The 13357-nt window shown below is 45.9% G+C and overlaps 1 protein-coding gene across 1 annotated transcript in view; it reads right to left on the reverse strand.

The window, feature by feature from the left end:
• Window positions 1-13357, reverse strand: part of GRIN2A (glutamate ionotropic receptor NMDA type subunit 2A) — a 345539-nt gene that overhangs the window by 49096 nt on the left and 283086 nt on the right. The window contains exons 9-11 of the mRNA XM_039885317.1: window positions 13222-13347; window positions 9854-10083; window positions 2512-2672 (exon numbers count right to left, since the gene is read on the reverse strand). Of these exons, the coding sequence (XP_039741251.1) occupies window positions 2512-2672; window positions 9854-10083; window positions 13222-13347 (517 nt within the window). The remainder of the gene's footprint in view (window positions 1-2511; window positions 2673-9853; window positions 10084-13221; window positions 13348-13357) is intronic.

Genomic DNA, 13357 nt, shown 5'->3' on the forward strand with positions numbered 1-13357 from the left:
TTCTCTCCAGCAACGAGGATGAAAGGAGCAGAATGGCATGCAACAATGTCATAAGCAGAATGCAGAATCAAAAGAAGACAGATAAAAAAGAAAGCATATGGTATGATTTTAAAGTATATGTTAGAATAACAGGGCAAAAGAATCTACGGCTTTAGAAGAGAGGATGATGGATGGAAGATAGTGACTGGAAGAGTGTGTGGTTGAGGGCGGGGCGGTGTCCTGGGGACTGGTGACATCTTGTTAACTGACCTGGACAGTCAGTTTGTACAAAATCATCAGGCAGTACATTTCATATTTGCACATTTTCTGCATTTTTGTTAGCTTTATAAAATGTCTTTAAAAAGCCGTTCCAAGTCAGAACGAGTAGTGTGTCAATGAATTTTGGACAAGAAATAGACTTAGCTTCTAAATAAATGCCGTCCTAGCCCCTACTGAGATACAAAGAGATTCCAAAGGGACTGAACGGACAGATGCTATCAACCAAAGCTCCTGGGAAATTACGCAGAGAACTGGGCTTGATGGTGGAGAGGGGGCCCCTCCATCCCGCCACATGCAAAGAAGCAGCAATGGGCCTGCAGAACAGCCGAGAGGGAGAGGCTGCAGGTTTGGGACAAAGCACTACGATCACCGTTCACTTGCCAGAAATCCCATGGAAGTTAACTTCCAGATGAGCGAAACGTTCCTCATTGATCGTCTCCTTCATTTAAAACAGAATCATTTTCAGTGGAACTCTTTCGCAAATGCATTTCGTACATCCTGATGTTTTGAAGAGTCCACGGAATAGAATATAACATTTACACCAAATAAGAACGCTAACAATTAGGTCCTATCTTTGTGCTGGGCAATTTCCGAAATGCTTTCCAGCAGATTTTTCTCTCTTAATCCTAACAAAACCCCGATGAAGCAGGTGCTATTATCATTCCCACTTTACGAATGAGGCTGAGAGCAATGAAAAGACTCTCCAAGTTCATACAACAAATAATGACGGGGGAGGAGAAGCACACTGCAGCTCCACAGGGCAAACCCCTAACCACGGTGCCATCTTTTCTTCTCGGCTTCAGTCATTTCGCGGATGCTACACGTCCCGATGCCAACAGATAGACGAGACTATTAGCCGTACCTGTAGAGAGGCTGACTTCTCATTGCTTTTTCTCTCCATGTTTCCTTTTTCCTTCATCAATGTTATACTGTGAGTGTTCACATAAAGCTACACACCAAAAACTTCTACCCCAAAATCAGATAAAAATCAACAGCGTGCTGTTTGTACCACTTTAAATAAGCTCTCAATCTCCTTAGATCTTTCTGTTAAAAAAAGAAACAACCGGCCCAAAATGGAGTCGCCCGCGTTAAGTCTCATATCAGCAAACCAAGACTTAATTGCCGTTTCAGCTTCTCCTAGGAAAGTGACCTTTAACAAATTAATCTGGAATTACCTGGTCAGCGGTACTGAGGAAGTCCGCCTGACTACCCACCGCTCCCTAAAGAAAAGTCACCTTGCCTGAAATGACCAGCTCCTTGCTAGAAACTTCTTTTCCTGCCCCCTTCTGCCTCTAAAAGCCTTCCGTTTCGTATAGCTCCTTGCAACAACTTTCTACTTGCTAGATGGGATGCTGCCCAATTTATGAATCATTGAAAAAAAGCCAATTAGATCCTGAAATGAACTGTGGGGGTTCAGAACAATCACCCCAAGACGTGCCGCGCTGGCATGCAGATTATTTTGAGCTGAGAACAATCAAGGCTCAGAAGGCTCCACCTTACTGCTTAAAAGAATTAAAGATAGAGAATCTGCTCCAGGAAGGAAGACTCGTCAGAGATAACTAGTTTAGAACCAGGTGTGGTAGCCCCGGGCAGGGTGGGGCGGGGGGTGGGGACCCTTCCTTCATGGTCCTCCTGTGTCCTGTTGTTTTAAGGTGGCCAGGCAAACATTCATTTACTAAACGTGTACTCTTTTCAGGCCCTCGTAAATTGCCTGACTTCTCTTTGAAGTCCTGGCCCCTTCTTCCCATTCCTGAGTCCCCAGTGGCATCTATTCCTCATTTTGACTTAACCGTCTTTGGAATTTCCATGCTTATGTGACTTGCCCGTGTGCGGCTCCTCTTCATCCGCCCGATGTCATTTTAATTATTCTGTCAGCCGGAAGAACGAAGAAGGAAACGGGAACGTTTTCCCCCATTCCAACACAGTCAGTCGAATTTTGTTTTTTAACATTTCTATTTGGCTAAAATATCCCGTGGAGTTGGACCAACTCCTTTATCAGTTTAAGAAACCCCACTGGTTCTCTGCATTTCAAAGCGTCCTGGATTTGCTTTTCCTTAACACAGCTGGGAAGGAAACCTGCGATGCTCATCAGATTAGCAAAAGCAGCCCTAACCGGGGTCCATCTTGACTGTACGGCTCCCCAGAAAAGACGACAGTGGGGGCAGATAAGCGCCAAGGCGTGCAGAGAGTCATTTACTGAGAGGTTTATCAGCTAGCAGGCCTGCGGAGAGAAAGAAAGCCCCATCTTCTTACCCTGTTTTCAAGCTGACCAAGGCGTCCTCCACTCCCTTCTGATTAAATTTGGTCATGTACTGATGCATGTAGGGGTAGTTATTCCGGATGTTTCTTTCGGTGCTGCCGTTAGGCACCGTGCCGAATCGAAAAGGTGGGGAATAGTCGTGGGGTCTCTGAAACTGGAGAGAGAGGCAGAGATAGACAGACAAAGAACAGAAGGAGGAGGAGAAAAAGAAGTCAGTCATCATTCTGTCTCATGTCAGGAGTTACACAAATGCATGCATCAGCACAGGACAGCAAAAACACGTTCATTTTTGTGCTTCCTTCCCACTTCATCACATCTTCCACTGGTCTGTGAGCTGCAGGAGGTCGCAAACAGTGTCTGCCTTGTTCTGTACTGTCTGTGCCCAGCACATACTGGCTGAGTATGCAATAGATATTGCTGGATTAAATTTTTTGGTACCATTATCGAGACCAGCCTAGTAGAAGGCACTGAGGAACTGGCAGTGCTTGGGAAATGCTGATTGAGCTGCAATCAAGGTACTATTTTAGTTCAGTTCATTTATCCACCTTATGATGATATTGTCTGTGATCTCCACCGATCGCTCTCTTCTCTCTGAACTCCATTTACAATGACCTTCACCTCACTCAGAAAATGATGGAGGGGCGCAGAATTTGCCACCCCAAAATACGCCTCTTTGGCATAAGGATTTGGGGGGGATGATTATTTTTTGAGAAGGCACAGACACGGGAGATGCTCTGAAAACCAGGTAGAAGTGACCCTTTTGTGAGAAGCATTTACATTTATAAGGGACATCTCCATCTGTAAGGGCGTCTTCCTCTGGGTACCAAGAAGTGAAGGGTGACTAACTCTCTGAAACTCTCATCAATGGAGAAGGCAGCTGACTTAAGTCTGCATAACGACCTTCCCCTCATTTATTTTGCTTTTCCTGGCAGCCTCCCATCACTGGCCTCACCTCAACATCTTTTGGTATTTAAGGTGGCTGCTTGGGCCAGTTCAGGAGTTACTTATTGTTCCTGAGTATCTCCCGTGTATACAGGAGGGATACATGTTATTAAACTCCTTTTTTTTTTTTTCTCCTGTTAATCTGTCTTTTACTACTGGGGCATGGGAGTCTCAACCTGGAACCTAGAGGGTAGAGGAAAAATTCTTTTTCTTCCCCTACAATGTTTATACGTTGCCATTGACTCTTTCTCACTCATTCATGCACATGTACCTGCAATACTAATTGGGGGCCTAACGTATTTCAGGCATAATGGCGGGCTCCATGAACGTTTGTTGAGCTGATGTCCCTACTAGCCGTTAGCTTCCTGGGGGTACCCACGTCTCTTATGGCCCTCTAGTCTCCATAAAGTCTCACTGCCCATGCTCTACTAGTCTTCCATGGTTGGCTGATATTATCCACAACAACTTCAATGTTTGGGGCAACCCAATCCGATTAGGAGTCAAGGGAAATGGATCTGAGGCCCCAAAACACAATTAAAATCTAGAGGCAACACAGGGCAATGGCTATGAGTGTGAGCACAGGTTCACAGGTTGCAGAATCAGGTTCTATTATTTATAAACCGTACGAACTTAGATACGTCACTTCACACGTCCTCCATTTATTTTCCATCAGTAGAGTGGGAAACAGACTTCCTTTGTAGGGTCAATGGGAAGATCTAAAATTATAACATTTGTCAAGTAATTAGAATAGTACTTGGAACAGAGTATCAAAAATAAAACTATTATTATTTTCATTTTTACTGTCATTATGAGCAAAAAAAAAAAGGGCGGGGAGGGGAACCAGGGCCTCAATATTCTGTGAAATGTAGAATTCTGAAACTAGAAAGTGATGATCATAAAACCACAAGCTAAGGTCTGAACTCCATTGCTGCTCAGAAATCATGCTAGTGACACCATCCTCTGTGAGAAGTGCCGATCTTGAGACCCGGAGAGGGGAGGACACCAAGCAATGCCATGGCAGAACCAGGACTGGAACCCAGAGTCTCGTGACTTCCAGGACGATCTGCCCTCCGAGAATTACCAGAGACAGCATCCGAGTTTACCCAAGAGTCAGACCAACTGGAAACTTTATTCATTCATTCATTCATTCATTCATTCATTCGTTATTTATTTTAAAAATTCAGACTCACCCTTCCTTCCATTGTTAATTAAAATTTCTGGTTGAAAACCATTTCCCCTAAATTAGGCATGCTGCTGCCTCATTAGCAGCCACGCTGGACTTGAGGGAAGTGGTCAGACGATGTCCAAATGAGATCCTCCTGCGGGACGCCTCGTGGTGTGTGTGTGTGTGTGTGTGTGTGTGTGTGTGTGTGTGTGTGTGTGTACACATGCATGTACAACAAAATGCTCTTGAACTCACTCCAGCAAGCGGCGCCTCAACTCATCACGGAAAGAGGAGGAGGGCCCAGCCTAGGGCGTCTGCAAGGCAGCTGCCTGCTCAGGAAGGGAGGTGACAGCTCTGTCCCTAAGTCTAGCTGCCGCAGCTGCCACTCCAACATCCAGAGACTTCCAGAGATGGCCCGTGTGACGTGCTGCCTCCACTTCACCCCCAGCTGTTGCAGAGGAGCCCAAGAGCTCTTCCGGATTCCTTTCCTCCCTCTGGTTTGCATGGCGACATTCAGCCTCCGTGGTGAATTTCCATACTTCTGTGGCCTTGATTATACCATCGCCCACACAAAATTCAGCCCAGCATCAAGATCCAGGAACCTTTTCCATTAGACTAAAGGCTGTCAAACGTTTTAAAGCATGACTCACAATACATTTCCCATCGCCACCTTGTACACACTCAACACACACACACACACACACACACGCCACTTCACAGTACTCGCTCTTTCCACATGCGATATACTCTGATGTCATCCATTACGTTCTATTTTTTGAATGGTTACATCGCTTAAATTAATTTCATGGCTCACTAAAGAGTCACGATCTACAGTGTGAAAAATAGGTAGGGGTGAACTTGACTCATCTCTTGAGTCCCAGGTCCTAGCATCGAGGACACACTCTGTTTCTTACAGAAATGATTTCTAGTGCGACTTTCTTCCAGAGAGTTCCGTGTGCAAGGATAAAGAAACATGGGCTTTAGCGAAGGAAGGGGTGGTGCAGGGGTTTCCACGGCCAGCAGGACTGCAGAGCGACGGAGCCACGATGCCCGGGGTCAGTGGAACTCGTCACAGTCACGGCTTCTCTCTGTCAAGGCTGCCTTCACTATTCATGTTCACTGGCCCCACTTGGCCTTGGGCTTGGAGTTCGGCTTGTCATCTGCCACTTAGGAATGCAGTCACTTTGGGATATGCTTAAGTTCTCTGAGCCTCATCTTCTCTATCTACAATTTGAGGAGTGCTTTTGCAATTAATCATAGAGTGCTTAAAAGACTACCTGGCATCTGCATGCTTGATACTCATCGCTTCATCACCTGTGGTTAACCAGAGTGACTTAAGCCAAATAATAGAGCTGGTTTCCTTCCAATTTGGAGAAGAGAGGACTAGAGGATTATATTCTAAATTTTTTTTTTCCATTCAATATGTGGATCGGTCTGAAAATCGTCCAAGTGAATAAAACATGGCAAGCACTTTATGATAGAAGAAGCAGAGATGCAGGTCTGGGAAATAAATTGTTTAGGAAAAAAATGGCAGTTGACCAGGACATTCCTTCGTTCCTCTTATGAACCCAACCTACGTGTTTATTTAAAATATCTGTCTTCTGCGGCTGTAAATAAGGGACACTGGCAACTGGGCCCCTGTTTTCAGTATGGTCTTCTCCCGCTGGTGAAGCTCCACGTGCTTCTAGATGTCGGCTTCAAACAACTGTGGCTCGTAGGAGGGAGGAGAGGCTCGGAGGCCTCTGTTCAATCAACGGCCTGCCTGGTGGGCCAGGACCACCAGCAGTGCCACCACAGTGCCCAGACACAGCGTGACTCCGCGAGAATAACACGTTCATGGGCTCATCTCCCTGGGGCAATTCTCAAATTCCCTCCGTTGCTGTCACAAAGAGCCAACTTAGCGCACTAATGTTTTGGACTCCAGAAGTGAGGACCGGTTCGAATCAGGCAGTGATGATGATAATGAGGAAGAGGAGGGAGATGAAGAGAAAGGAGGATGGGGAGAGGCAGCAGGTTATTTCTAATCGTCATATCGACCTTGCCGGAACGGTATCAATACCCCCCTTTATTAGGAAACGAAGCCTTGGGGATCCTGACACATCGAAGGCCATACAACCATTATATGGTAAGGTCGGGATTTGAACCCAGGTCCATTTGACCCCAAAGAGGAAACTGGCTCTTCCCACTACATTAATCTGCCTTCCAGAGATGGGTTTCCCTGCCACAGCGATGCCCAATGTTTCGGAATTCCAACTTTCCTTTAATAATTCCTAGGAGAGCATCTGCCAACGAATCCACCTACTCGTAATTTAAACCCAGCCTCATCTGAGCACATCATGGACAAAGCACTGACAATGGAAATGGCTTAGAGTATCGTAAACTCGAATTGGTATTCATGATAAAAGAAAGGAAAAAGAAACAGCACTTCTGTACAGTATTAAAATAAATGGATTCAGTACAGATTTTTGTTTTGCGAACTTTCTTGGTGTCCCTGCTATTAATCTACTGGGAGCATTTGGCTTATTTACTCCCGGAATTTTGCCATTTATCTAATTGTATCAAACATTTAATTACGAGAGCCATGTGCTTGCTGCTCACGCTCTGAGCTAGGAAATTGAGCTGTGTGTCATCAGGATGTGGTATGTGCGACTAGGTGTTCCCAAGTCAGAGGTCGCTCAGATCATTAGTGGGGCTAATTAGCTGTCCCACAAGCGGTCATGTTATTTAGACCCAAAAGTATATAGCGAGGGATTTCTCCCTAGCCTTTGAAAACAGCAACAAAATGCAGAATATGCTGCTGATTATTTTCATCCAGCACACGGCTCCCTCGTGCTTCCACTGCACCTCCAGCCGCTGCTTCTAGGAAGTGTACTTTTTGCTCCCATCCCATGACGGACGCGTGTAACAGGGCTTTGTGTCTCCAGGGGACTTCCATAGGCTCCCAGGCACCTCTGCGTTTGCAACCTCCTTCCGTCCTCACTACGCCTGTGACTCCCAAGCTCACAGAGAGGAGTGAGAGGCGCGGTGAGGCTGCAGGGCCGGGAGGTGTCACACAGCCTGTGTGTGGCCGAGAGGAGATGGGAAGCTGGCTTTCCCAGCGCCGAGGGCAGGGCTTTCTCCGCTGCCTCACAGACCGCCATAAGCCAACAGTCGACCCTGAGCCGAGGAAGTGGGTGAACATGATTCATTAGGGAAGGGCTCCAGCAGACACCAGGGAGGGAGTGGGGGCAAGTGGTCAGGGAATGGGAGGAAGGAGCCGAGGGTGTAATCGTAGGCAAGGGCTCAGCCTCAGCCTGATGCCACGGGGAGCTCCAGAGAGTAACCTGTAGCTGAGTTTGCCCTGCCTAGAAGCCATGGAGCAGGGGGCTTTTGCGCTGTCACACTGGTTAGGAGTTGCTTATAGGTGACAGAAAAGACTGGGAGAACTTAAATTCCCAGGCATTAGGGTTCCAGCGCCCAAGGCTATCATCCTGTGATGACTCCTGGCACGAGCCTTTGATAGCGAAGCTGGGGCTGGGCACGCAGAGCTGGAAAAGGGATCCCAGGAGACCGCAGAGGGCTGCCTGCAGTGTCCCACAAACCACGCATCTTCTCATTCAATTAACAAGTAGGAACTGGGAGCCTCCTAAGTCCAGGTAACTAGATCACAAGTACCTCCCTCTTCCCCCACATCCATTTCAATCTCATCAGTTTCAGCTCCTTGATGACACTTATTCTGCCTGGAATTTTCTTCTCCGTTTACATTTACTTGTTTGTTGTTATTTCTTCCTACTAGAATTTAGTTTTTTTTCTGGGAGCTCCAGCTCAGGCTGCCAAGGAAGTGGCCAGGAAGACCTGTTTCAAGAGGTGATATTTTCCTTACAAGTCAAGGACGAGTCAGCCATGAGAATAAGAAAGGAAGAACGTTTGAGGCAGAGGACACAGCAAGTGCAAGGGTACCGCGTTAGAAATAAACTTGGAGTGTTTAAGGAACAGAGAGTGGGCCATCGAGAGGGAGAGGAAGGGACACGAGGAGTTGGCCAGATAATATAGGGCCTTGTCCCCATGGGTTGTAAAGTGGCATTTACTCATGCTACACTGGGAAGCCACCAGAGAGAGGCCAACCACTACCGAGGGTGATGGCGCTTTTGTGACAGATCCCAACCCATCATTATCTCTCTGTACCTCTTTTGACCACAGCAGATAACACAGACAAGCTGTTAAGGCTTTTTTTCACGGGCTGATTTTCTATTCAGCAGTTTGTTGATGGATGCCGAAGGCACATGTGTAGACTTATGTCAACAAGACATGAGAGTGAGATTCCACACAGAGAGACAAATTATCCCCAGACAGGAGATGTAAAATCTTTGCAGTGGTGCAACCCCGACACTGCTGAGCTTAGCAAGTCACGATTTACTTCCTGGATCCAGAATTTCAACAGCAAAAATGTTCTCAGTTTACCTCTTTCCTTCCTCCATGCGCATTTCTGAAGAGCCACTCACACACCAGGACCCTCCTTAAACTTCGGTGGAGAGCACAGGTGTTTACACTCCCACCTTACTGAAGTAAGCGCAGACCCACGGGGGCGCTGCAGGTGTGTCTGAGTAAAAGGGACCAGTGGAGAAAGGAAAACTCTGCTCCTTTCATGTCCCTTAAAGACATTTCAGGTCGGTTGGGCCTGCTGACTTGGGGGCTGAATGGCCACATACTAAAAAGGGGCTGTCATCTTTATCTCTGGGTAGGGCTGAGAGATGACTACCCCCCCACCCCCATGTTATTTATGAGGACTCCAAGGCATGGTGTCCATAAGAGATTCCTTGAGGTCTCAGAACCAGGAGAGACCTACAGCCTAGAGCATCTCGCTTCACCCCAAGTTTCTCCTCATCCGGCCCAGTGGATCTTCCTCAATATCACACTCTCCTTGAGAGGGTGAGCTCCAGCCAGAGCTAGAACATTCCCTGGGTCACAAAGCCTCATCGCCAGCAGAATCACGTAAATCTGAGAGATGGCCACTTGGGGAAACTATGCTTCCAAATTAGATCTGGAATCTTTTAGAGTTGGGAGAAGTAAGCTTACGGTTCTGTTCCTAAACTTTTTAGAAATGTGCCAATTTAAGAGAAAAAAAACGTCTTCTGGTTTGTGCTTTAGAGTTGATGAGTTTCGATGACAGGAGCCCAAATCACTCCCTTCTGAGGGGTGAGCATTTCAGATCAGCTCCCCAGGCAGAGATGAAAGCGAGGTGATCTTACCTTTTTGTCACTGAGGCCGGTCACTTGGTCCACAAATTCCTCCTGGATCATGAAAGCCGCCAGATTGGCCGTGTAGCTGGCCAGGAATATGACAGCAAAGAAGGCCCACACGGACACCATGATCTTGCTGGTGGTGCCTTTAGGGTTCTGGACAGGCACAGAGTTGTTGAACACCAGGCCCCAAAGGAGCCATATAGCTTTTCCAATGGTAAAAGAAGGCCCGTGGGGTGCTGCGAATGACAGGAAGATACGCTCAGCATTTTCGCAAGACGCTCACTTGTCAGTGTTTACTAACTACGCGGTGGCCAGCGGCAACATTGAAGGTTGCCAGTGGGTGGACATGCATCACAGTGTCCCATCACTGCCCCAGAACCAGAGCCACGAAACTCCCTTTTTCCTTTAAAAATTAGCATTCTTCCCACATTTCTATTTAGCTGGATTTTTGCCACGTTTCTTAAAAAAAAAAAGGAAGGAAGGAAGGAAGGAAGGAAGAGAAAATGATTATGCAAAATGTGGGTTTGCATGAGAAGTAGTGTTATGACCTGTTTTAAATTTGGATGTGATTTCCATTTGGGAGAGGCGATCTCCTCGGAAAACGCAGAGAGAGCCTTGTAAAACCGGGTGTGTGTGTGGGGGGGGTGGCGCTGCTTCGGTATTCACCGGATGCCCCGTCGCACAAGAGCCAGGCAATTCAGAGGGACTGGCGTTTCGTATTCTAATACAATTGTCTGCAGCAGTTGCTCCTGTTCAAATTCGGATGTAAAGTGTGCACAATACGGGAATGAAACCAAACTAAAACCCTCTCCAAATGGAGACATCAGGGAATGGGATGGCAGAGCCTAATTCTTAGGACACTTCACAGACGGCAGGTATTTGGGTGCAGGGTCATGGGCTATGAACTTTAATGTCACAGCACTGTCCCCCTTCATTGTGCCCTTGCAACAACTTCGTGTCCCTCTTAAGATTCTTAAATGTGCCTTGCAACAGATTTAATTAAAGAGGTGTAACCAAATGGCAAAATTTATTGGGGTGAGGAATATGCAGGCTATAAAATGCACGCATTAGGGCTTTCAAGTCTATTTTGCACGAGGGGAAAAAAATCAATGTATGTCCCCATCTGATGGTAAAAAAAAAAAAGGTCTTCCTTTAACAGAGGTTAATTTTTATGTCATTCAAGTAAATGAAGATATGAAAAAATGATCTACTTAGACCTCAGTTGGAGATATAAGCAGAGTAGGCAATAAATAAAGTGGCAGAAGTGAATTCTGATGGATAGAAGTTAGAAGTCTGGGCAGGGAGCCTAGGAGGAGCACGCTTTTCACACGTTGGAGGCCAAACTCAGGCCACAGCAATACTTCTAATATCCATATACGACATAAAAAGAGAAGGCAATTAACTCTGCTCTTCTCAAGCTCAAGTTCTCCTATTCCTCTTTGTCCAGTTTTATGATCTTCTGGGCTTATTCCCAAGAGGCTGAGAACTCTTAAGAAAAAAATAATGAGACTCCATCCAGTTAACTTCATGAACTACTTCATATAATCAGGAGTGCACGTCGATCAGAAGTGACAGCTATTTCGGAATCAGAAACAGGCAGTTGCAAGGGATCTGTCCAAGGCTTTGGGGAATTCCTGATTCATGAATACGATTACTAGGCCATATTATTTCCCCCATAAAGTCCAGTGAAATGAAACGGAAAACCATTTTGCACAAAGAAGCAAGTAGCTGTCGTTTCCTGAGAGTTTCTGCATGCAGTTGAGCAGGAACTAGGAAGCCTTGTAACAGAGAGGCTAGAAAGTTTACCAGCTGGATTCCTTCTTCCACAATTGTCTTGAGAGATTAGCCCCGTGACGGTTCACACTGTCCATGTTTCGTCCCCTCTCTTCCTCTCCATTGTATTTTGAAGAAAATCTGAAACGCTCACCGCGGTCGACAGCCTATCTATCTTCCTGGCCTCATCTCACAACCTCACTCATTCATATCGCTGTTTCTTGAACATATCAAGATCGATTCTGTGCCGAGGCCTTTGTATGTGCTGTTCCCCCTGCGGGGAATGCTTTTCCCTCGGTTTTTCACATGACTGAATCCTTCCTATCCTCCAGCTCTCAGCTTAAAAGTCATCTCTTCCCAAACTCTTTCCCTGCTCGACCGTCTTGTTTAAGTAACGCTCCACCCCACCACGACGCCTTGCTTTTCTCCCCTTCTTCTCGAGATTTATTGCCATCTGTGATTACTGATTTATGTGTTTACGTGTTGCCTCCACAACTACATTCTCAGCTGTCTGGGGGTTAGAAGTTTCTATCCGATTCACCATGTCATCCCCACCCTGCTGCACCAGGTACAGTGCCTGGCACATAGTACCCACTCGACAAATGTTCATCGAATAAACGTGTGAATTCACACGCAGCACAAACTCTGATTCTGAAAACGTAAAGCCCTACTCAACTGCAGTATGATCGCTCACAGAACACTGTCTCAGGTTCCACCCTGGTGGAAAGCTCCTTACTGGTGAATTGCATTGTCTTTTTCGTGAAGGCTGGGGTTACTCCCATTTAAACACATGATTTTTATGGCATTTTTATAGGAGGCTTTCTGTATAACTAAGTTCCTAACAGATTTCCATGAGCTGTCGGCTGCTTCCAACACTGGACCTCCCAGGTGAAAAGAATAGGTGGCAAATTAAAGTACCTTGTTTTCTGTTTTTTTAATAATTGTATCTTGAAGCTCTGCTGTCTTCTACAATCTCGAGTCATTTTTTTGGGAAAGAGCATTCACTTAAAATGATGTAATGTGCTTATGTATACCATGTGAATGCTGGCTTACGTGGGAGCCTGTTCATAAGTGGTAGCCAATGCCTTCCAATTCAATTTCCTATCTGCTGATTCCCGCTTTGTCAAATACAGTGCACCAAGGCCAGGCACTGTCAAGAGAAAACTGTAACTCTGGGGGGAAAATACCATTTTATAATTACATCTATTGTCAAACAAATGAAATTATGAGTCAGTACTTTGGAGAATATTCTTAAACTAGATTATGTAAAACCATTTTCTTACATAGCCTGAAGTCGAGGCTCACTACGACTTTAAGATTTCTTTTGACTTAGATTTTTTAAATTGCCGGAAAAACTTCAGATCTGCTTTCTCAACAAATGACAAGAAGATAAAATGTTTCATTTTCTTTTATCCATTTTTTTTTCAGCTGAAGTCACTAACCCATCCCTGTGAGTTACAAGTAGCATCAGTGACCCAGAACCATTTGCACAAGGGTTTTTAGCGAGGCAATTTAGGACAACATGTTCTAAACCTGAAATCATCACTGAAGGAAAATTAAATAACGCCAACAGTGAATCACGCTGACGGAGGCATTCTCACCTTTCCCTTTGGCTAAGTTTCTGTTGTATCCCACAGGACTGAAGTATTCAAAGACGAAAACAGCTATGGCGGAAACAATGAGCAGCATCACAAACATCATCACCCAGACGGAGGCACTGAATGGTTCTGCGGAGAT

The sequence above is a fragment of the Pteropus medius genome, unplaced genomic scaffold (assembly GCF_902729225.1).
Source record: "Pteropus medius unplaced genomic scaffold, Ma_sr-lr_union100, whole genome shotgun sequence".
NCBI lineage: Eukaryota > Metazoa > Chordata > Mammalia > Chiroptera > Pteropodidae > Pteropus > Pteropus medius.